Genomic DNA, 25,596 nt, shown 5'->3' with positions numbered 1-25,596 from the left:
TGAGCATAGATTGGCAGCTAACGTAAAAGGGAATCCAAAAATCATCTTGAGGCATGTAAATAGTAAACTGGTAGTAAGAGATGGGGTGGAACTGATCAGGGACCAGAAGGGAGGCTGACGCAAAGAGGCAGAGGGCATAGCTGAGATATTAAATGACTACTTAGCATCTTCTTCCTTGGTGAAGACAGATGCAGTCAGTCATAGTGGAGGTAGTTGAGATACTGGATACTAAAAATTGATAAAGATTAGGCACTAGAAAAGCTGGCTGTATTGAAAGCAGATAACTCACCAGGACCAGATGGGATGCATTCTAGGATGCTGAGGGAAGTAAAAGTGGACATTGTAGAGGTACTGTCCCTATTCTTCCAATCCTCCTTAGATATGGGATTGGTGCCAGAGGACTGGAGAATTGCAAATGTTACACCCTTGTTCAAAAAAAGGTGAACAATAATCCCAGCAACTACAGGTCAGTCAATTTAACCTCGGTAGTGGGGAAGAATTTAGAAACAGTAATCCCGGCCAAAATGAACAGTTACTCGGACAAGTATGGATTAATCAAGGAAAGCCAGCACAGATTTGTTAAAAGGCAAATTGTGTTTAATGAACCTAATTGTGAGATTTTTGATGCGGTGCACATGGACTTCCAAAAGGCATTTGATAAAGTGCCACATAATAGGCTTGCCAGAAAAGTTGAAGCCCATGGAATAAAAAGGGACAGTGGCAGCATGGTATGAAATTGGCTAAGTGACAGGAACAGAGAGTAGTAGGGGTATAGTAGCATAGTGGTTATGTTACTGGACTAGTAAGCCAGAGGCCTAGACTGATAATCTGAAGATAGGAGTTCAAATCCCACAATGGCAGCTGGTGAATTTAAATTCAGTTAATTAAATAAATCTGGAATTAAAAAGCTAGTATCCATAAGTGACCATGAAACTAGTGGATTGTTGGAAAAACCCAACTCGTTAACTAATGTCCTTCAGGCAAGGGAAGACTTGCATTTAGATAGTGCCTTTCACGACCACCAGCCGTCTCAAAGCACTTTACAGCCAATGAAGTATTTTTGGAGTTTAATCACTATTATAATGAGACATATGGAGAGGTGTGATTGCCAGGGAAGGAGTAAGGAAAACCAACTCCAATGGCATCCTCCTGATGAAATGCTTATAACATGATCTTGTCATAACCAACACATTGTTTTGTCAGAAAGCTAAGTACATGGCCTCATGGCTACACTCTCGTTCCAGGCACTGGCATTTGCTAGACTAAATCATCGTCCGAGCGAGGAACCGCAATGATATCTGCCATGACGGGAGCTGACGACTCCTGGACTGACCACCGCCTAATCTGCTCTGTTATTTCCATCAATCTAGTTTCTAAACAGTGACGGCAACAGAAATGCTGCCGCAGAAAAATCAATGCTGAAGCACTCAAAGACCGTGAAAACAAAGCCCTATTCAGCCAACGCCTCACAGCCAGCCTGACGACCTCCAATGAACTGGAGCCACAGAGTGTCCATAATTAGCACCTGCGAAGAGACACTTGGTTACTCTATGAGAAAACATCAAGACTGGTTCGATGAGAATGACCAGGAGATCCAGGAGCTAATAAACTGCAAATGCAAGCATTTTTGAATTGGAAACAACACCATAACTTGAGTGAAAGAAAGCAGACCTACAGCCAACTGAAGGCCGAGGGCCAACAAAAAACTTGTGACCTAAAGAACAGATGGTGGGTGGAAAAAGTGCAGGAGATCCAGCAACTAGCCGACAATCACGACATGTGTAGATTTTGTAAGCGCAGTCAAGGCCACCTATGGCCCAAGCACTCGAGGTCCTGTTCCACGGAGAGGCAGTCAGTGCCTGCTGGAAGGAGCACTTCAAAGATCTCCTTAACTAAGACTCTGTCTGACGCGAGTGTCCTTGACTCCATCCCACAGCATGATACCCGCCACCACCTCAGCGGCATGAGGTTGAAAAGGCCATCCGACAATTGAAAAAAAAACTAAACCTGCCGAAGTACTAAAGCAGAGCGGAGAAGTACTCTTGGCGCGAATCCACAATCTCACCTCTTTTATCTGGAAGGAGAGCATGCCAGGGGATTTCAGAGATGCCGTAATCGTGACTATCTTCAAGAAAGGTAACAAGTCTGACTGCGGTAATTACAGAGGCGTTTTCCTGCTGTCTGCCGCAGGGAAAATCATCGCAAGAATCCTCCTCAACCGACTCCTCCCAATGGCTGAAGAGCTCCTCCCAGAATCGTAATGCGGATTCTGCCCACTAAGGGGCACAATGGACATGATCTTTACCTTGTGACAAATCCAGGAAATATGTAGGGAGCAGCATCAACCTCTGTACATGACTTTCTTTGACCTCACAAAGGTCTTTGACTCTGTCAATCGAGGGACTATGGAGCGTCCTCCTCAAGTCCATCACCATCCTCCGCCTGCTTCATGATGACATGCAAGCCGCAATTCTTATCAATGGAACAACCACAGACAAGTGCAGACCGGGGTTAAGCAAGGCTGTCTCATAACGCTCTGCTCAATCTTCCTCGCTGCAATGTTTCATCTCACCATTAACAAGCTTCCCACTGGAGTGGAGTTAATCTACAGGACAAGTGGGAAATTGTTCAACCTCTGTAGCCTCCAGTACAGATCCAAGGTTGTTCCAAGCTCGGTCATTGAATTACAGTATGCAGACTGTAATTACAGTTTGTTCACACTCGGAGGCCAAACTCCAAACTATCGTTGACACCGTCACTGAAGCGTACGGGAATCTGGGCCTTATATTAAACATCAGTAAGATAAAGGTTCTCTACCAGCCTGCCCCGGCCACAAAGTACTGCTCCCCGATTATCAAGATCCATGACAAGACCTTGGATAATGTGGACCACTTCCCATACCTTGGGAGCCTATTATCAGCAAGGACAGAATCGATGACGAAGTCCATCACCGCCTTCAGTCGACTGAGGAAAAGAGGGTTTGAAGACCAGGATCTCAAACCCGGCACCAAGCTCATGGTCAACAGAGCTCTAGTGATATCCGTCCTCCTATATGCTTCAGAGACATCGACTATGTACAGTAGGCACTTCAAAGCACTGGAGAAGTACCACCCACGCTGCCTTCGCAAAATCCTGAAAATGAATTGGCAGGCTAGGCATACCAATGTTAGCGTTCTCTCAGGCCAACATCGAGGCATTGACCACACTCGACCAACTCCGATGGACTGGCCACATTATTCGTATGCCTGATACTAGACTACCGAAACAAGCACTCTACTCCGAGCTACGCCACGGCCAACGAGGGCAGCGAAAATGTTTCAAGGACACCCTCAAAGCCTCCTTGAAAAAATGTTACTTCCCCGACTCTTGGGCATCCCTGGTCTCCTGCTCAAAGGAGAAGCATCCAAGAAGGCGCCGAACACTTCCGTGTGCTCCTGATGAAAAGACTTGGAAGTCAAGTTCAAACAGCGGAAGGAGCATATGACAAATCCAGCACCCCACCCCCCACCATCTGCTCCACCTGTATCAGACTGTAGATCCCGCATTGGTCTCATCCGTCACCTTAGAACTCATTTTAGCGTGGAAGCAAGTCCTCCTCGACTCCAAGGGACTGCCGAAGAAGAATGATGAAACCTGTTGTCCTGACCTGGTCTGGCCTTTTTGTGACTCCCGACCCACAGCAATGTGGTTGACTCTGAACTGTCCTCTGAAATGGCCTAGCTAGCCACTCAGTTGTAACAAACCAGTAAAACAAAGTCAGCACTGTGGGAGTACCTTCACCACATGGACTGCAGCAGTTCAGGAACGCAGCTCACCACCACCTTCGAGGGCAATTAGGGATGGGCAATAAATGCTGGTCTTTGCAGCAACGCCCAAATCCCGTGAATGAATACATTTTAAAAAGTTGTTTATTAGAGTAAATTACAGTGGGGTTCCCCAGTGATCAGTACTAGGACCACTGCTTTTCTGGATATCAATTACTTAAGATTTGGATATACAGTGCACAATTAAAAAATTTGTAGATGACAAAACTTGGAAGTATAGTGAACAGTGAGGATAGTGATAAACTTCAAGAGGACAGACAACAGGCTGGTGGAATGGGTAGATACATGGCAGGTGAAATTGAATGCAGAAAAATGTGGAGAACGAGGACAGGCAATATAAACTAAAGGGTACAATTCTAAAGGAGGTATAGGCACAAATTGTTGAAGGTGGCAGGACAGGTTGAGAAAGCGGTTAAAAAAGTATGCGGAATGCTGGGCTTCATAAGTAGAATAGAGTACAAAGTTATGATGAACCTTAAAACACTAGTTCAGCCCCAACAGGAGTAGTGTGTCCAATTCTGGGTACCATACTTTAGGAAGGATCTGAAAGCATTAAAGAGGGCACAGAATAGATTTAAAAGAATGGTTCCAGGGATGAGAGACTTCAGTTACGTGGATAGACTGGAGAAGCTGGGGTTGCTCTCCTTAGAGCAGAGAAGGGTGAGTGGAGATTTCATAGTGGTGTTCAAAATGTGTCTGGAGAGAGAAACTGATTCCATTGGCAGAAGGGTCAAGAACCAGTGGAAACATTTTGTGATGAGCAAAAGAACCAAAAGCGACACGAGGAAAAACATTTATACGGCAAGTGGTTAGGATTTAATCGTGGTTTTCATAAATATAATAGGAGGAGGAGTAGGCCATATGGCCCCTCGAGCCTGCTCCGCCATTTAATAAGATCAGATCCTCTCTGCATCCACCTTGTCAAGCCCCCTCATAATCTTACATGTTTTGATAAAATCACCCCTCATTCTTCTGAATTCCAATGAGTCCCCAACCTACTCAACCTTTCCTCATAAGTCAACCCCCTCATCCCTGGAATCAACCTAGTGAACCTTCTCTGACCTGCCTCCAAAGCAAGTATATCCTTTTGTAAATATGGAAACCAAAACTACAAGCAGTATTCCAGGTGTGGCCTCACCAATACCTTATAATATAGCTGTAGCAAGACTTCCCTGCTTTTAAACTCCATCCCCTTTGCAATAAAAGGTCAAGGTACCATTGGCCTTCCTGATCACTTGATGGGGGAAGACTAGAACTAGAGGGCATGATCTTAGAATAAGGGGCCACCCATTTAAAATAGAGATGAGGAGAAATTTATTTTGAGGGGTGTAAATCTATGAAATTCAATAAGTACCTGAAGGAAAAACATTTGCAGGGTTACAGGGAAAATGCGGGACTTACTGAAGTGCTCTTGCAGAGTTGGCATATGCTTGACTGGTCAAATAGCCTCCTCCTGTGCTGTAACCATTCTATGATTCACTTCTGATATCTGTGTAGCTTTTCCACTGCCTCTTTTTTTTTAAAAAATACGGTGACCAGAACTCTGCATAGTACTCCGAGTGTTGTCTAACCAAGGTTCTATTCAAGTTTAATGTAACTTTTCAATTCTATTCCTCTAGAAATGAACCTCGGTGCTTTATGGCCTTGGTAACCTGCATTGCTACATTTAATGGGCCCAAGTTTCGAGACGCGCCTAGAACGGCGCAGTCCCGACTTGGACGCCCGTTTTTCGCGCCACAAAGTGTGCCTAAAAAAACCCTCCAGATTCTCCACCTCCCTGCAGGTCCTCTGGCCCTCGGCACAGCGCAGCACGAGCTGTAGGGGGCAGAGCCAGGTCCCTGCGCCAAAAACAGTGCCGGGACCTCTGCACATGCGCGCTACAGTGGGCACGCAAGTTCAGTAGTTCCAGGCTACCGAGACTGTAACAAATCGCATTCCATCTCAGTGGTGTGCAGCCCCTAGCCCTGGCCGAATGGCCTCACTGGGGCTGCGTGAATAAGGCTCCTCCCGACCCGACTCCCACTTCCCGACTGGACCGGACACCCACTCTCTTTCTCCCCCCCCCCCCCCCCCCAGACCCGACACCCGCTCTTCCCCCCCCCCCCCCCCAGACCCGACACCCGCTTCCCCCCCCCCCCAGACCCGACACCCGCTGCCACCCCCCCCCGGACTGGACCAGACACCCGTTCCCCGCCCCCGGACTGGATCCGACCTGACCTCCCTCCCCGAATCTCCCACCCGACCCGCCACCTACCTGTACATATGGTGCTGGGGACGGGCCCGGCCCTTTCATCCTCCCTCTCCCCCCCCCTCCCTGTCAGAAACAGAGACACACAGACAGAGAGATAGAGACACTGACAGACACACTGAGGGAGGCATCCCAGCACGCTGTTGGAGGGCTCCCGGTGCTGCAGTCGGTAAGTAGAAAATGTTGTATTTTTTTTAATTATTTATGTTTTTTTTGATTGATTTATTGATGTATTTATCATTTATTATTGATGATGGCTCTTTATTTGTAAAACTGAAGTGTTTAATGTTTGTAAACTTCCCTTTAAACACCCCCTCACCATTCCCTACGCCTGATTTGTAACCTATGCCTGATTTTCTAAAGTGTAGACAAGGTTTTTTCGAGCGTACACAAATCTTCACTTACTCCATTCTAAGTTAGTTTGGAGTAAGTTTTCACTCACGAAACTTTGAAATCAGGCATAAGTGGCCGGACACGCCCCCTTTTGAAAAAAAAATTCTGTTCCAAAGTGAAACTGTTCTAACTGACTAGAACTGGAGCAAACTAAATGACGAGAATTCCGATTTCTAAGATACTCCGTTCTACACCAATTGCTCCTAAAAATCAGGAGCAAATCATGTGGAAACTTGGGGCCATAGATTCTTGAATCAGTACTCCTCGATCTTTGCTCTATTAGGACAGGAGGATGTGGCCTACTTATTTCTCCTACCAAAATGCACCACCTCACAATTATCTATATTGAAATTCATTTGCTATTTACACTCCCATTCTGCTGTATCTTGTATTTTGTCGTAGTCTTCCTCAGTAACTATATCCTGAATTTGGTATCATCCACAAATTTAGAAATTGTACCAACGGTTCCCTCGTCCAAAATGTTAACACTCATCTTTTTTTGTTGCAAGAATTGCAGAATAGATTTCCCGTTTAACTATACTATTATAGTTTATAGTACCCAATTATCCAGCTTATGCTTTAGAAATCCAGTTATTTGCATCTTTACCCAAAACTTACTGTTGTTCGTCATGAATAACTCTGCTGCTTCTTTTAGAGTATGTATGTTAGTTGTAATCTGTTCCTCATAGATTGCTGTTTGCAGTCAGTCTTTTCTCTCTCTAACAAAGGTTCTTATTCTTTCATCCAGCCTTTAGCTGTCCTGTAATTCTCCCTGTAGCTACTTGGTTAACAAGCATTCAAACATCCCTCAAATTCTCAACAGCCCCAGCCAATTCTGTATTTTAACTATTATTTAGTGATAGCAACATTAAACATGCTGTAAATAATATTCATCCATAAATTATAAAGTGAAAAAATGCAAAGGCAGTAGAAAACATTTAATAATTTCCCAGTGTACCAAAGTTCAGAAACAATACATCCTTTGATATCATTATTGGAATTTCAGCCTAATCTTTAAATATACCAATTCTCTTTGAAATACATGAGCCACGATTTTGAAAACATGCTCTGGGTGTTTATTATATACAGTTGCTCAAAATGTTTGGACTACATGTACATAAATGTTTAACAATGGCACAAACTAAACCCATGATTTGTAAATATTAAAAGGTCAAGTTTGGAGAAATAACTAGAACAATTCAAAACCTAAATGGCCATTGCATAACACTGAGAGCCATCATCCGTTAAACAGATTACATATTTATTACTCGCGACAGTTTTTGGACTCTGTTCAATAGCAGGTCTCCTTTCTTTATGGTTTCCTGGTACTGCCAGTTCTTACTGTCAGGCCTGCAATAATAATGGTTAAAATTAAGTTAAAATGCTTTAAGTAAAATGAAATGAAGTCATCTGAAACTCAAGTTGGTCCACACTTCCTTTGGAATAGGAGTAGGCCATTTAGCCCCTCGAGCCTGTTCTTCCATTCAGTGAAATCATAGCTGATCTGTAACCTAACTCCATATGGGCCTTTGGACCGTTTCCCTTAATACTTTTTGGTTAACAAAAATCTATCAATCTCACATTTAAAATTAACAACTGATCTAGCATCAGTTGCAATTTGCAAAAGAGAGTTCCAAATTTCTATCACCCTTTGTGTGTAGAAGTGTTTCCTAATTTCACTCCTGAAAAGTCTGGCTCTAATTTTTAGACTATGCTCCCTAGTCCTAGAATCCCCAACCAGCAGAAATAGTTTCTCTAGACCCTATCTGTTCTCCAATATCTTAAACTTAGATCAAATCATCCTTTAACCTTCTAAATTCTAGGGAAAACTAACTTGTGTAATATAGAAACATAGAAAATAGGTGCAGGAGTAGGCCATTCGGCCCTTCTAGCCTGCACCGCCATTCAATGAGTTCATGGCTGAACATTCAACTTCAGTACCCCATTCCTGCTTTCTCGCCATACCCCTTGATCCCCCTAGTAGTAAGGACCTCATCTAACTCCTTTTTGAATATATTTAGTGAATTGGCCTCAACAACTTTCTGTGGTAGAGAATTCCACAGGTTCACCACTCTCTGGGTGAAGAAGTTCCTCCGCATCTCGGTCCTAAATGGCTTACCCCTTATCCTTAGACTGTGACCTCTGGTTCTGGACTTCCCCAACATTGGGAACATTCTTCCTGCATCTAACCTGTCTGAACCCATCAGAATTTTAAATGTTTCTATGAGGTCCCCTCTCATTCTTCTGAACTCCAGTGAATACAAGCCCAGTTGATCCAGTCTTTCTTGATAGGTCAGTCCCGCCATCCCGGGAATCAGTCTGGTGAACCTTCGCTGCACTCCCTCAATAGCAAGAATGTCCTTCCTCAGGTTAGGAGACCAAAACTGTACACAATACTCCAGGTGTGGACTCACCAATGCCCTGTACAACTGTAGCAACACCTCCCTGCCCCTGTACTCAAATCCCCTTGCTATGAAGGCCAACATGCCATTTGCTTTCTTAACCGCCTGCTGCACCTGCATGCCAACCTTCAATGACTGATGTACCATGACACCCAGGTCTCTTTGCACCTCCCCTTTTCCTAATCTGTCACCATTCAGATAATAGTCTGTCTCTCTGTTTTTACCACCAAAGTGGATAACCTCACATTTATCCACATTATACTTCATCTGCCATGCATTTGCCCACTCACCTAACCTATCCAAGTCGCTCTGCAGCCTCACAGCATCCTCCTCGCAGCTCACACTGCCACTCAACTTAGTGTCATCCGCAAATTTGGAGATACTACATTTAATCCCCTCATCTAAATCATTAATGTACAGTGTAAACAGCTGGGGCCCCAGCACAGAACCTTGCGGTACCCCACTAGTCACTGCCTGCCATTCTGAAAAGTACCCATTTACTCCTACTCTTTGCTTCCTGTCTGACAACCAGTTCTCAATCCATGTGAGTACACTACCCCCAATCCCATGTGCTCTAACTTTGCACATCAATCTCTCGTGTGGGACCTTGTCGAACGCCTTCTGAAAGTCCAAATATACCACATCAACTGGTTCTCCCTTGTCCACTCTACTGGAAACATCCTCAAAAAATTCCAGAAGATTTGTCAAGCATGATTTCCCTTTCACAAATCCATGCTGACTTGGACCCATCATGTCACCTCTTTCCAAATGCACTGCTATGACATCCTTAATAATTGATTCCATCATTTTACCCACTACCGATGTCAGGCTGACCGGTCTATAATGGACTTCCAGAAAGCATGTGATAAAAGTCCTGCATAAGACTGTTAACTAAGGTTGAAGCCTATGGAATTGAGGGCAAATAATTGACCTGGTTAGGAAATTGGCTGAGCAGCAGGAGAGGGTAGCGATAATGGGCAGCTACTCTAATTAGCAGGAGATGACTAGTGGTGTACCGCAAGGATATGTGTTCGGGCCACAACTATTCACAGTACTTATTAATAACTTAGATGATTGCATAGAAAGCCACATATCCAAATTTGCCGATAACAAAGATAGGTGGCATTGTAGGCAGTGTAGATGAAAGCATAAAATTACAAGGGATATCGATAGATTAAGTGAATGGGCAAAACTGTGGCAAATGGATTTCAACATAGGCAAATACGAGGTCATCCACTTTGGACCTAAAAAGGAGCAGGGTACTTTGTAAATGGTGAAGTGCTCCTTGTAATTTAATCCTTGGCGTCAGATCAGCCATGATCTTATTGAATGGCGGAGCAGGCTCGAGGAGCCCGATGGCCTACTCCTGCTCCTATTTCTTGTTATGAGTCCAGGTTTCATTCTGGTAAACCTACGCTGCACCTGCACTCCCTCCAAAGCCAATATATCCTTCCTAAGGTGTGGTGTCCAGAACTGCTCACAGTACTCCAGGTGTGGTCTAACCAGGGCTTTGTGCAGCATAACTTCTATCCTCTTGTATTCTAGTCCTCTAGATATAAAGGCTAGCATTCCATTTGATTATTTTCTGTACCTGTTCGACATTTTAATGATCTATGTACCTGAACCCCCCCCCCAACCAACCAAGTCTCTTTAAACCTCCATTGTTTTTAGCACTTCTCCATTGTTTTTAGCACTTCACCATTTACAAAGTACCCTGCTCCTTTTTAGGTCCAAAGTGGATGACCTCGTATTTGCCTATGTTGAAATCCATTTGCCACAGTTTTGCCCATTCACTTAATCTATCGATATCCCTTTGTAATTTTATGCTTTCATCTACACTGCCTACAATGCCACCTATCTTTGTTATCGGCAAATTTGGATATGTGGCTTTCTATGCAATCATCTAAGTTATTAATAAGTACTGTGAATAGTTGTGGCCCGAACACATATCCTTGCGGTACACCACTAGTCATCTCCTGCTAATTAGAGTAGCTGCCCATTATCGCTACCCTCTCCTGCTGCTCAGCCAATTTCCTAACCAGGTCAATTATTTGCCCTCAATTCCATAGGCTTCAACCTTAGTTAACAGTCTTATGCAGGACTTTTATCACATGCTTTCTGGAAGTCCATTGTCAGGCATGACCTACCTTTCACAAATCTATGTTGGCTCTCTGTGATCAGCTGAAAATTTTCAAGGTGTTCAGTCACTCTCTCCTTAATTATAGACAAGTAATTTCCCGACAATAGATGTTAGGCTAACTGATTTCCCTCTCGTCATTCTTAAATAGTGCATTGACACGTGCCATTTTCCAATCTAAAAGGACCATTCCTGAATCGAAAGAACTTTAGAAGATTACAGTTGGGGCATCTGCAATGTGCTCACCTACTTATGGGATGGAAACCATCTGGCCCTGGGGATTTGTCACTCTTTATTGCCATTATTTTCTTCATTACTGTTATTTTGCTTGTCATGTCCCTGTCCCCGATTCAATATTAGTTTATTTGGGATTTCCGGCATGCTATTCTCTTCCTCTACTTTAAATACTGGCACAAAGTAATTATTCAACATGTCCGCCATTTCCTTATCACTGACAATACCACCAATATCAGTTTAAGGGGCCAACATTGCTCCTGACTGTCCTCTTCCTAATATAATTTAAAAATTCTGTGTTGATTTCAATATCCTTGCCACTTTCTCTCCATACTCCCTTTTTGCAGATCGTATTATCTGTTGTCACCCTTTGCTGTTCTTTCTATCTTTCGCCTTCACCGGGATCTGTGCTATTTTTTGCATTTTTGTATGATTTTTCTTTGTTTTATGCTGTCTCTTGCGTCTTTACATGTACGTGGCTGTTTTTTGTGGCAAGTAGAGCTCTTGCCCCTCGGGTATAAACTGGTTCTGTATCACATTATTTTTTGAACACTTCCCAGTGATCTGGTGTTGTTTTACCCATTAACAGATTTGTCCATTTTACAGTAAACAGTCTCTGCCACATCCCGCTGACTCGGCCTTACAAAATCTAGAATCTTAGTAGCTGTTTTATGTTTCTCTCTCTCAAACACTACGCTGAACTCGACCATGTTATGATCGCTATTGGATAAATGTTCACGCAGTTAGGCTGTTAACTAAATCTGGCTCATGACTAAATCTAATACGGCTTGCCCCCTTTGTTGCCTCTAGGACATATTGTTGTAGAAAACTATCCCGGACACACTGAAGAAATTCACTACCTTTGACAGGTGCTAGTCTGCTTGTTCAAATCCCCCATTAAAACCACTCTGCCGTTGCTATACGCTTGTCTAATCTCTGCATTTATACAATCTAGCACTTCTCAGCTGCTACCAGGAGACCAAGACACAATTCCCACTAGTCTTAAATCTTTTCCTATTTCTTAATTCTACCCATAAAGTTTCCATTGCCTGCTTACCCCTCGTTATATCCTCTCATCATTGAAGTGATTGCATCCTTAATCACTAAGGATGCTCCTCCCCCTCTGCCATTTTCCCTATCTTTTCTGTAGATCTTATAACCTGGTATATTTAGTTCCCAGTCCTGACCATCTTGCAGCCATGTCTCAGTAATAGCTACCATGTCATACCCTCCAAGTTGAACTTGTGCCTGCAGTTCATTCAACTTAGTCCTTGTATTCCGTGCGTTTGTATAAACAACACTTCTTTGGGTCACACACCCTAACTTGTTCTTCAACTCATGTTTCTTATTTATGCCTCCTGGTTTAAATCACTTTACATCTTTAGTTTTCCATTTACCTGTAGAGCCTAAAGCTCAATTTCTGATTGCTACTCTACTCTTCCCTTTTGTTTGTTTTTGTACTACAATTTTCACTTGAGCCTTTCTCCCCCCATTTACTAGTTTAAAGTCCTTGTGATCAGCCTATTTATCCTTTCTGCGAGGACCCTGGTCCCAGACGGGTCCAGGTGGAGCCCGTGCCAATGGTACAGTTCCTTCCTGTCCCAATACAATGCAATCCCTCTTTCCCACACATCTTATAGATCACGTTATTGGAACAGTAACAGTGCATCAACTTTAAACTAAGTTACATCAGTTTTGCAGTCAATATTCTCTATTACATACCTGTTGGTTTCTACTATTTCATTCACTTTATCTATTTTACAATGTAGTCTACCAGCAGCAATGAAACGAGACAGTTCCCTGCAAATCAAATGCAAATATTTTATTAAAACATTCGACTGATCTATGAATACGTGGGGCTGGAGATTGGACAGCCTTGCACCCATTTTTGGCGGAAAAAGGCAATCAGCTAAATTGGCCAAAGTCTTGTGCCGACGGTTTTGAAATACCGCACCGCCGGCGTGCAAGACAAAAAAAAGCACTAATCACTTTAAATTGGCCGTTTGGCACACCTGTATTCTGAATGAAAAAAACACCAAGAAAAGCCTGCGTTGAAGCCCCAAAAACAGCAACAAGTATGAAGATCTGCAAAAAAGGCAAGTTCAAGTTTTTATTTTTACATTTTTTTGCAACGATTACTTAGTTAAGGGTCTTGTAAATGTTTTTATTTTTGCTTTGTGTGTGTTTTCCTCCCTCCCAAGGGTAATTGGCCTCAGACTAAAGTTGGCGAGGACCACAGTTTCTGCCGCGAATCCTCGTGTAACGCCAATTTTTACCACTGGGCACATTTTGTGACTAAACTTCGGCCTTTAAAAAAATGGCAATGTGATTAGCAGTATTTTTGGCAAAAAATGCTGAAAAAATACCACTATGTCCAAAAAACGAATTTCTAGTTCACAGTTACTGAATTTGAACCACTGGTACGCAATTAACTTTCAAGCAGTCCCTTCTCCTCCAAGCACAGTAGCTTTACTAATATTGTTTTAAGTTATTTTTTTTAAAAGCCAATATCTAGTTGGGAATGGGATTACTGTATTTTTTTAAAAATACGATAGTTTCCTCTGACCATGCTAATTCCACAAAAGTTAACAGAATATTCTGTGGTTTTGCTAGAATCGGGTCAGATTAAATTGTAAAAGGAACAGGATTGATGGGCCAAATGGTCTTGGTTGGATCCATACATTCTTTTATAGGGAGATAGTTCTCATGAATGACAGTAAGCCCAGCTCTCTTTAAAGGGACATTAATCCTGCAACTTCCTATTTTTATAATGGGCCTATCCAACTCTACTTGCGGACAGGTTTAAAAGACTCCTTTCCACATGCTTATGAATTTTACTATTTGTTGGTCACCCACAAATCCACAAGATCTTAAGTCACATGTTAAACAGGAAGCATAATAATCTCCACAGTAAGAGTAGAACAACGCAAATCAAAATTAAGTTAAACAGACTTTAGACTAAAGCACTGCAAGCACAAAACATTTTAAACCACTTGAGCATTTAAAACTCGAGCCTAAATGTTGAGGTATAACAATTTCTCAATTCAATTATATGCACACTAGAGTTAGAAATGAACTTACTGATCAATGAACTCAACACCAACACCAAAGGCCTCTGCCATGTAGGTAAGCGTTAATGAACGGTAAGATTCCAGGAGCTGACTATACGCTAAAATTCTCATTTCACGTACATAGTAGCGATAGTGAGCAGCAAAGAGCCAGTCCTTTTTTAAATCCTGTTCTACGGTGGCTAAAGATGAGAGAAAAGTAAATTGTATTGACAGGAACTTGGAAAAACATTATTTTTCATTACAAAACAATTAATCCCATTAATTTCCCCAAACCATTCTCTCTGTGCAGTGCTAAATGACTATATCCCTCAATACAGATATCTTTGTGTATTTATTGCAATGATGAAACCTTTTGCTTTATGAAATTACTTTGATCATAATGAATGCTTTTCTTTCGCCACATCCAGCCCCCAATTTGCAACTTTCCTATTAGTAGAGAATCGGAACATTAAATAAAGGGACACTCACCAAGAGACTGGAAGAAAACCCCGTACCGGCACTCGTACAGTGAGAACAGGTACTGCCGGACTGGCGGGAGACTATGCAGTACTTCAAGAATCTCTGCACCTTTGATGACCTGGATTTAAATGTTAAAAAAAAACTTTAATTCTCAAACTAATCAGATTCCTTTGCACTTTGTATTGTGGTGTGTCTGCATACACACACCACAAAAGGTCTTATAAAATCAGCTTATTACACAATTAAGCAATTTTAGAGCTATTGAGCAACTATTCAGCAAAGATGATAGATAAAGATCAACAGGATTTAAAAAAATGTTGTATGTGACTTGGAGCTTTGCCACTGACTACAGGCCCGAGTTCAGTGGGAGTGCTACAAGATAAATGAGGTAGCGGTATATTGTCTTTCACAGACGGCTTAGTTGGTATTATAGAAATATAGAAATACCGCCATTCAATGAGTTCATGGCTGAACGTGCAACTTCAGTACCCCATTCCTGCTTTCTCGCCATACCCCTTGATCTCCCTAGGAGTAAGGACTACATCGAACTCCTTTTTGAATTACTTTCACCCGAGTCAGAACGTTGTGGGTTCTTACCCCACTACTGGCTTGAATACATCTTCTAGGCTGATACTTCAGTGTAGTAGAGATGGTACTGCATTGTATTTCAGATGAGATGTTAAACAAAGTCTGCCTGCTCAGAAAGGTCCCTCAGCATAACATTCCACAGCCAACTCCCCAAAAAATCAGATTTGTCTGGTGTTCCATCTACTGGTTATGGGGAATTGTGGTGAGCAAATTGACTGCAATGTTTGCTTCCATAACAATGACTGCAATTCAGAAGTAATCCATTAGTTGTAAAGTTCTGAGGATATGAAAGGCACTATTATAAATGCAAATTCATTTTTAGTGCCATCTAAAAATGTGATTTTGTCAACACCTCTGGATATAGTGGCGCTCTTCAAATGAAGATTACTACTATAGGGTAGTAGCAGAAGCCAACATCTGTTCTCGCTGACAGAAGCGTAGAATGGTTACAGCACAGGAGGCCATTCACCCAGTGCCGGCTCTCTGCAAGAGCACTTCAGCTAGTCCCACTCCCCCGCCCTTTCCCTGTAGCTCTGCAATTTATTTTCCTTCAGGTACTTATCCAACTCCCTTTTGAAAGCTGTAATTGTGTCTGCCTCCACCACCCTTTCAGGCCGTGCATTCCAGATCCTAACCACTAGTGGCGTAAAAAAGTTTTCTTCTTATGCCGCCTTTGGTTCTTTTGCCAATCAGCTTAAATCTGCGTCCTTTGGTTCTCAACCCTTCCGCTAATAGGAACAGTTTCTCTCTATCTGGCCTATCCTGGCCCCTCATGATTCTGAGCACCTATCAAATCTCCTCAACATTCGCTGCTCGAAGAACAATCCCTGGAATCATTATTGTAAATCTTTTCTGCACACTCTCCAAACCTTTCACACCCTTCCTAAAGTACGGTGCCCAGTACTGGACAATACTCCAGTTGTGGCTGACCAGGCTTTTGTACTCTATACCTACCTCTATTCATGAAGCCCAGGATCCAGTCAGTTTAAAAAAAAACTGTTTTCTCAACCGGTCCTGCCACCTTCAACGATTTGTGCACAAATCCAAGTCATTAATATATATCATGAAAAGCAGTGGTCCTAAAACTGACCCCTGGGGAACACCACTGCATATATTCTTCCAGACCGAAAAACACTACTCTCTGTTTCCTGTCACTTTGCCAATTTCGTATCTATGCTGCCACTGTCCCTTTTATTCCATGGGCTTCAACTTTGCTTGCAAGCCTATTATGTGGTACTTAGTGGATTTCCAAAAGGCGTTCGACAAACAATATTCCAACAGTGGATAGTCAAGGGGGGGGGGGGGGGGAAGGAACTTAACACAATCACAATCACTAAGGAGTTGGTACTCTAAGATAATGGGAATAAAGACAGATAAATCCCCTGGACCTGATGGCTTGCATCCTAGGGTCTTGAGAAGTAGCAGCAGAGATTGTGGATTGTAATTTACCAAAATTCCCTGGATTCTGGGGAGGTCCCAGCAGATTGGAAAACTGCAAATGTAATGCCCCTATTTTTAAAAAAAAAGGAGGCAGACAAAAAGCAGGAAACTATAGACCAGTTTAAGCTAACATCTGTGGTTGAGAAAATGTTGCGGAGTCCATTATTAAAGAAGCAGTAGCAGGACATTTGGAAAAGCAAAATTCGGTCAGGCAGAGTCAGCATGGATTTATGTAGGGGAAGTTATGTTTGACAAATTTGCTGGAATTCTTGAGGATGTAACGAATAGGGTGGATAAAAGGGAACCAGTGGATGTGGTGTATTTGGACTTCAAGGCATTTGACAAGGTGCCACATAAAAGGTTACAGCACAAGATAAAAGTTCACGTGGTTGGGGCTAATATATTAGCATGAAGAGAGGATTGGCTAACTAACAGAAAACAGTCGGGATAAATGGTTCATTCTCTGGTTGGTAATCAGTAACTAGTGGGGTGCCACAGGGATCAGTGCTGGGACCCCAAATATTTACAATCTATATTTTCGACTTGGAAGAAGGGACTGAGTGTAAGGTAGCCAAGTTTGCTGACGATACGAAGATGGGAGGAAAAGCAATGTGTGAGAAGGACACAAAAAATCTGCAAAAGGACAAACAGCCTAAGTGAGTGGGAAAAAATTTGGCAGATGGAGTATAATGTTGGAAAGTGTGAGGTCATGCACTTTGGCAGAAAAAAAATCAAAGAGCAAGTTATTTAAGTGGAGGACGATTGCAAAGTGCTGCAGTACAGCGGGACCTGGGGCTACTTGTGCATGAAACACAAAAGGATAGTATGCAGGTACAGCAAGTGATCAGGAAGGCCAATGGAATCTTGGCCTTTATTGCAAAGGGGATGGAGTATAAAAGCAGGGCAGTCTTGCTACAGTTATACAGGGTATTGGTGAGGCCACACCTGGAATACTGCGTGCAGTTTTGGTTTACAAATTTACGAAAAGATATACTTGCTTTGGAGGCAGTTCAGAGAAGGTTCACTAGGTTGATTCCAGAGATGAGGGGGTTGACTTATGAGAAAAGGTGGAGTAGGTTGGGCCTCTCATTGGAATTCAGAAGAATGAGAGGTGATCTTATCGAAACGTATAAGATTACAATGTGGATGCAGAGAGGATGTTTCCACTGATGGGGGAGACTCGAACTAGAGGGCATAATCTTAGAATAATCTCATCTTATAACTGAGATGAGGAGAAATGTTTTCTTCTCAGAGGGTTGTGGATCTGGGGAATTCGCTGCCTCAGAGAGCTGTGAAAGCTGGGACATTGAATAAATTTAAGACAGAAATAGACAGTTTCTTAAATGATAAGGGGTTATGGGGAGCGGGCAGGGAAGTGGACCCGAGTCCATGATCGGATCAGCCAGGATCATGTTAAATGTCGGAGCAAGCTCGAGGGGCCATATGGCCTACTCCTGTTTCTATTTCTTATGTTCAACCGCATTACCCTCATCAATCCTCTCTATTACCTGATGGTAGGCTAAGTGGCTTAGCCTGACTATACAGGCCAGCAATGCAATACAATACGATTTTACATTCACGGATTTCAAAAGGGAGTTGGATAAGTACCTGAAGGAAAAAAATTGCAGGACTACAGGGAAAGGGCAGGGGAGTGCGACTAGCTGAAGTGCCCAACTATTCCACCCTTTGGGGATGGTACAGCAGCAACTTTGAAACAACTGCCCGTCTTTTCTATTGTTATGGTGTTATGGTATCTGCCACATATAATACACAGGTTAAGAACATTGGGACAGGAATAGGCCATTCAGCCCCTCGGGCCTGATCCGCCATTCAATGAAATCATGGTTAATTTGTAACTCAACTCCATTAACCCGCCTTTAATCGATATGCCCTGATACACTTACCTAACAATAAATCTATCAAGCTCAGTCTTGAAAATCTTAATGGAGTCTTGAAAATCTTAATTGATCCAGTCTTGTGGGGGGAGCGTTCTATATATCGATTATTCTGTGTGTGACAATGCATTTCCATTCCTAAATGGCCTAGCTCTGATTTTAAGATTGTGCCTCCTCGTTCTGGAATCCCTCACCAGAGGAAATAGTGTATCCACCCTAACAAATACTTGTGTCATTTTAAACACCTCAATTAGATCACTCTCAACCTTCTAAACTCTAGGGAATACAAGCCATTTATGCAACCGGTCCTCATAATTTAATCCTTTAATCATTCTAGTGAATCTGCATTGTAAGAGATGGGAGTCTGACCAAAGCTCTGTACAACTGAAGCATAACTGCCTGCCCTTTGTATTCCAGCCCAATGAGATAAAAGCCCAAATTTCATTAGCCTTTTTGATTACTTTTAGTACCAGTCACCAAGCTTTGTAATTTGTGTACATGGAAGTCTACATAGATAATATCCACAGATACTCTCTTATCCACCACGTTAGTGGCCTCAAAAAAAAATCAACTATAGACATATTCTACCCATCACAAATTCATGCTAACTCTCTGATTATCTCAGATTCCATAGCAACAGATATCTCAGACAATATTGTAGGAATGCTTCTTAAAGCAGTTCTAGAATACCATTCAATTATAACTGATGGTGACTGTTAAATTGGGATACAATTGCTTATATTTAGAAATCCTCACTTACTTCTGCCTCATTTGAAATCAACTGTTGAGCAGGGTAAGATTATCTTCATGTATTTAAGTTAGAGATGCAAGCAGCATTCACTAAATTTCACCCTCAGATATCTCCGCTCCTCCAATTCAGGCCTCTTGATCATCCCGGATTTTAATCGCTCAACCATTCGTGGCCCTACCTTCAACTGCCAAAGCAGTAAGCTCTGGAATTCCCTCACTAAACCTCTCCGCCTCTCTTTCCTCCTTTAAGATGTTCCTTAAAACATAACTTTTTGACCAAGGTTTTGGTCATCTGCCCTAATTTCTCCTTATGTGGCTTGGTGTCAAATTGTGTTTTATAATACTCCTGTGAAACACCTTGGGACGTTTTATTATGTTAAAGGCGTTATATAGATACAAGTTGTTGTTGATCAGTGAAAATCAGTCAAAATGTCTGAGTAACAAGTGCCTACAAACAAGAATGTAAGCAATAACATTTCTGAAAACCTGTTAAGGTTATTGCACAAGTTTACTAACACTACTCAAGGCATTATAGATAATCCAGTTTTTTATAGGAAACAACCACACCGAAGAAATTTATAATGCACTGATCGTTCCACAATGCCAATTTACAAATGAATGATGGGAAAAATACTTGAATTTGATGTAAATCACAAAACAGATATATCGCTTAAATTAGATGTATGATTAACATTTTAGGAAGGACACATTAAGTTTAGATAAACAAAAGTAGTTACTGTTCAGTGACAGTATCTTTAAGTTAATCAAACCCAAAGAAATTTCTGATATTCAGATCAAATGTGCAGATATTCAATGACAAAGATAAAAATTGTGCTTTTGTTCTTCCCTTACCTGTCTCCTCCCAGAAAATTGGCTGCATATCAAGGGAATAATGGAGGCATGTGAAAAAGGAACGGCAGTAATCATGGGGGATTTTAACCTACACATCGATTGGTCAAATCAAATCGCACGGGTAGCCTGGAGGAGGAATTCATAGAATGCATACGGGATTGTTTCTTAGAACAGTATGTTACAGAACCTAAAAGGGAGCAAGCTATCTTAGATCTGGTCCTCTGTAATGAGACAGGAATAATAAACGATCTCCTAGTAAAAGATCCTCTAGGAATGAGTGATCACAGTATGGTTGAATTTGTAATAAGGATTGAGGGTGAGGAAGTACTGTCTCAAACGAGCGTACTATGCTTAAACAAAGGGGACTACAGTGGGATGAGGGCAGAGTTGGCTAAAGCAGACTGGAAACACAGACTAAACGGTGGAACAATTGAGGAACAGTGGAGGACTTTTAAGGAGCTCTTTCATAGTGCTCAACAAAAATATATTCCAATGAAAAAGAAGGGCGGTAAGAGAAGGGATAACCAGCCGTGGATAACCAAGGAAATTGAGAGTATCAAATTAAAAACCAATGCGTATAAGGTGGCCAAGGTTACTGGGAAAATAGAAGATTGGGAAAATTTTAAACGATAGCAAAGAATGACTAAGAAAGCAATAAAGAAAGGAAAGATAGATTACGAAGATAAACTTGCGCAAAACATAAAATCGGATAGTAAAAGCTTTTACAGATATATAAAACGGAAAAGAGTGACTAAAGTAAATGTTGGTCCCTTAGAAGATGAGAAGGGGGACTTAATAATGTGAAATGTGGAAATGGCTGAGACCTTAAACAATTATTTTGCTTCGGTCTTCACAGTGGAAGACACAGAAACCATGCCAGAAATTGCTGGTCACAGGAATGTGGGAAGGGAGGACCTGGAGACAATCACTATCACTAGGGGGTAGTGCTGGACAGCCTAATGGGACTCAAGGTAGACAAGTCCCCTGGTCCTGATGAAATGCATCCCAGGATATTAAAAGAGATGGCGGAAGTTATTGCAGATGCATTCGTTATAATCTACCAAAGTTCTCTGGACTCTGGGGAGGTACCAGCGGATTGGAAAGCAGCTAATGGAACGCCTCTGTTTAAAAAAAGGGGGCAGACAAAAGGCAGGTAACTATTGGCCGGTTAGTTTAACATCTGTAGTGGGGAAAATGCTTGAAACTATCATGAAGGAAGAAATAGCAGGACATCTAGATAGGAATAGTGCAATCAAGCAGACGCAGCATGGATTCATGAAGGGGAAATCATGTTTAACTAATTTACTGGAATTCTTTGAGGATATAACGAGCATGGTGGATAGAGGTGTACCGATGGATGTGGTGTATTTAGATTTCTAAAAGGCATTCGATAAGGTGCCACACAAAAGGTTACTGCAGAAGATAAAGGTACACGGGATCAGTGGAAATGTGTTAGCATGGATGGAGAATTGGCTAGCTAACAGAAAGCAGAGAGTCGGGATAAATGGGTCCTTTTCGGGTTGGAAATCGGTGGTTAGTGGTGTGCCACAGGGATCGGTGCTGGGACCACAACTGTTTACAATATACATAGATGACCTGGAAGAGGGGACAGAGTGTAGTGTAACAAAATTTGCAGATGACACAAAGATTAGTGGGAAAGCGGGTTGTGTCGAGGACACAGAGAGGCTGCAAAGAGATTTAGATAGGTTAAGCGAATGGGCTAAGGTTTGGCATATGGAATACAATGTCGGAAAGTGTGAGGTCATCCACCTTGGGAAAAAAAAACAGAAAAAAGGGAAAATTATTTGAATGGGGAGAAATTACAACATGCTGCGGTGCAGAGGGACCTGGGGGTCCTTGTGCATGAAACTCTTTTGTGCATGAATCCCAAAAAGTTAGTTTGCAGGTGCAGCAGGCAATCAGGAAGGCGAGTGGAATGTTGGCCTTCATTGCAAGAGGGATGGCGTACAAAAGCAGGGAGGTCCTTCTGCAATTGAAAAGGGTATTGGTGAGGCCGCACCTGGAGTACTGCGTGCAGTTTTGGTCACCTTACTTAAGGAAGGATATACTAGCTTTGGCAGGGGTACAGAGACGATTCACTAGGCTGATTCCGGAGATGAGGGGGTTACCTTATGATGATAGATTGAGTAGACTGGGTCTTTACTCGTCGGAGTTCAGAAGGATGAGGGGTGATCTTATAGAAACATTTAAAATAATGAAAGGGATAGACAAAATAGAGGCAGAAAGGTTGTTTCCACTGGTCGGAGAGACTAGAACTAGGGGGCACAGCCTCAAAATACGGGGGAGCCAATTTAAAACAGAGTTGAGAAGGAATTTCTTCTCCCAGAGGGTTGTGAATCTGTGGAATTCTCTGCCCAAGGAAGCAGTTGAGGCTAGCTCATTGAATGTAAAGTCACAGAGAGATAGATTTTTAACCAATAAGGGAATTAAGGGTTATGGGGAGCAGGAGGGTAAGTGGAGCCGAGTCCACGGCCAGATCAGCCATGATCTTGTTGAATGGCGGAGCAGGCTCGAGGGGCTCGATGGCCTACTCCTGTTCCTAATTCTTATGTTCTTATATGTACTGTGAGGCAAGGTTGAGCCTATACTTATTGGAGTTTAGAAGAATGAGGTGTGATCTTATTGAAACATACAAGATTCTGAGGGGGCTTGAGAGGATGTTTCCCCTCATGGGGGCATCTAGAACTAGGGGGCATAGTTTCAGAATAAGGGGTCGCCCATTTAAGATGGAGATGAGGAGGAATTTCTTCTGAGAGTTGTGAGTCTTTGGAATTCTCTACCCTAGAGAGCTGTGGAGGCTGGGTCATTGAATATATTCAAGGCGGAGATACAGATTTTTGAACTACAGGGGCGTCATTGGTTATGGGGAACAGGCAGGAAAGTGGAGTTGAGGCCAAGATCAGATCAGCCATGATCTTATTGAATGGCGGAGCAGGCTCAAGGGGTCGAATGGCCTACTCCTGCTCCTATTTATGTTCTATTAAAACAGACCAGCATAACTTCAGATGTTACTGTTCTGTTAAAGAACCAGCAGTTTTGCAACTGTTCCACATCTGAATTCTTCAAAATCCTTTAAAAAGGTTATTACAAAGCTTTTGATGGTTTGGAATAGCACGTTTTCAAAATATCATGCAGGTTTATTGCTGGTTAATAAAGAATTGTTCTCGTACAATGGGAACATAATGTACCATAAAACAGTCCCATTGCAAGTCTCTGCACCCACTGCTTTTCCAGCACTGTTCCTCTATTTCACAGAACATATTACTTTAAGGCAATATCATAAATGATAAAACAGATTACCTTCCGCACAACAGTCTTCATTCTTCAAATGGAGTGTATCCTTCACACACCATCGGAAGTTAGCCATGCACTGGTTCTAGGGAATCAAATGCCAAGCTGGCAGTGCACATGATCCAGTGTCAAGCCTCAATGGTTCCCTTTGACCATTGCTGTTGGACACACATTGAGGCTTGACGGTAGTAGTTACTGCTTAGCCATTCAGCCCATCGTGCCCGTGCCGGCTCTTTGGTAGAGATATCCAATTAATCCCACTCCCCTACTCTTTCCCCATAGCCCTGTAAATGTTTTTCCTTCAAGTATTTATCCAATTCTCTTTTGAATGTTACTATTTAATCTGCTTCCACCACCCTTCCAGGCAGTGTATTCTAGATCACAACTCGCTGTGTAAAAAAATGTTTCCTCATGTCGCCTCCAGTTCTTTTGCCAATCAGCTTGCATCGGTGTCCTCCGGTTACCGACCCTTCTGCCACTGGAAACAGTTTCCCCTTATTTACTCCATCAACCATTCACGATTTTGAACATCTCTAAACCTTATCTGTTCTGAGGAGAACCACCCCAGCTTCTCCAGTCCCTCCACATAACCAAAATCCCTCATCCCTGGTAGCACTCTAGTAAATGTCTTCTGCACCCTCTCTGAGGCCTTGATATCCTTCCTAAAGTGTGGTGCCCAGAATTCTCCAGTTGAGGCCTAACTAGTATTTTATAAAGGTTTAGCATGATTTCCTTGCTTTTGTGCTCTATGCCTCTAAAAGCCAATGATCCCATGGTTTTTAACAATCTTCTCCACTTGTCCTGCTACAACTTGTATTTATATAGTGTCTTCAACGTAGTGAAACGTCCCAAGGTGCTTCACAGGAGTATCAAGAGATAAAAATTTGACACCGAGCCAGGCATCAGTAGAAATTAGCGCAGGTGGTCAAAAAGGTATGTTTTAAGGCGTGTATTAAAGGACGAAAGAGGTGTTGCGAGATAGAGAGGTTTAGGCAGGGAGTTCCAGAGCTTGGGGCCTCGACAACAAAAGGCACAGCCACCAATGGTTGAGCGATTATAATCAGGGATGCTCAAGAAGGCTGAATTAGAGGAGCGCAGACATCTCGCGGGGTTGTGGGACTGGAGATTACAGCGATAGGGAAGGGCGAGGCCATGGAGAGATTTGAAAATAAGGATGAGAATTTTGAAATCAAGGCGTTGCTTAACTGGGAGCCAATGTAGGTCAGCGAGGACAGGGGTGATGGGTGAGCGGGACTTGATGAGAGTTAGGACACGGGCAGCCGAGTTTTGGATCGCCTCTAGTTTACATAGGATAGAATGTGGGAGGCCAGCCAGGAGTGCGTTGGAATAGTCCAGTCTAGAGGTAACAAAGGCATGGATGAAGGCTTCAGCAACGGATGAGCTGAGGCAAGGACGGAGACGAGCGATGTTACGGAGGTGGAAATAGGCGGTCTTAGGTTATGCTGTGACTATGTGATCGAAAGCTCATTTCAACGGCAAATATGACACCGAGGTTGCGAACAGTGTGGTTCAGCCTCAGACAGAAGTTGGGGAGAGGGATGGAGTCAGTGGCTAGGGACGGAGTTTCTGGCGGGGATCGAAAACAATGGCTTCTGTCTTCCCAATATTCAATTGCCGCTACCTTCCAAGACTGGTGTATATACACATCCAGGACTCTGTTTCACGTAAGACACCTATCTGCTTCAAATTCCCACACTCCTAAATTTGATATGTGAACCTTCTATTCATGCAGATGAACTGTGAAGCAACTGCAGACATCCACCATTCTGCTGTCTGCATCAGCTGCAAGTGATGCAGACAGCATTCCCATTCTCCCCGAAGGCAAGTTCTACCCCCACCAACGTGCAAATAAGTTTGTGCCATGATGCATTATCCCTTTTGTAGGGTAAATACAAGATTCTTGAGCATAACAAAATAATTCATGGCAAAAAGGTAAGATAGCTATGGATGAAGGCTATTCGGTCAACAAC

The 25,596-nt window shown here is 42.7% G+C and overlaps 1 protein-coding gene across 1 annotated transcript in view; it reads right to left on the bottom strand.

The window, feature by feature from the left end:
* Positions 1 to 7,388: 7,388 nt before the first annotated feature.
* Positions 7,389 to 25,596, bottom strand: part of psmd6 (proteasome 26S subunit, non-ATPase 6) — a 33,301-nt gene continuing 15,093 nt past the window's right edge. Inside the window, exons 5-8 of the mRNA XM_070895224.1 lie at positions 14,778 to 14,886; positions 14,320 to 14,488; positions 12,961 to 13,038; positions 7,389 to 7,815 (exon numbers count right to left, since the gene is read on the bottom strand). Of these exons, the coding sequence (XP_070751325.1) occupies positions 7,719 to 7,815; positions 12,961 to 13,038; positions 14,320 to 14,488; positions 14,778 to 14,886 (453 nt within the window). The 3' untranslated portion in view covers positions 7,389 to 7,718. The remainder of the gene's footprint in view (positions 7,816 to 12,960; positions 13,039 to 14,319; positions 14,489 to 14,777; positions 14,887 to 25,596) is intronic.

The sequence above is a fragment of the Pristiophorus japonicus genome, chromosome 12 (genome assembly GCF_044704955.1).
Source record: "Pristiophorus japonicus isolate sPriJap1 chromosome 12, sPriJap1.hap1, whole genome shotgun sequence".
Lineage (NCBI taxonomy): Eukaryota > Metazoa > Chordata > Chondrichthyes > Pristiophoridae > Pristiophorus > Pristiophorus japonicus.
Note: the sequence above shows the minus strand (reverse complement) of the source record. Positions and strands in the feature narration are given on the sequence as shown.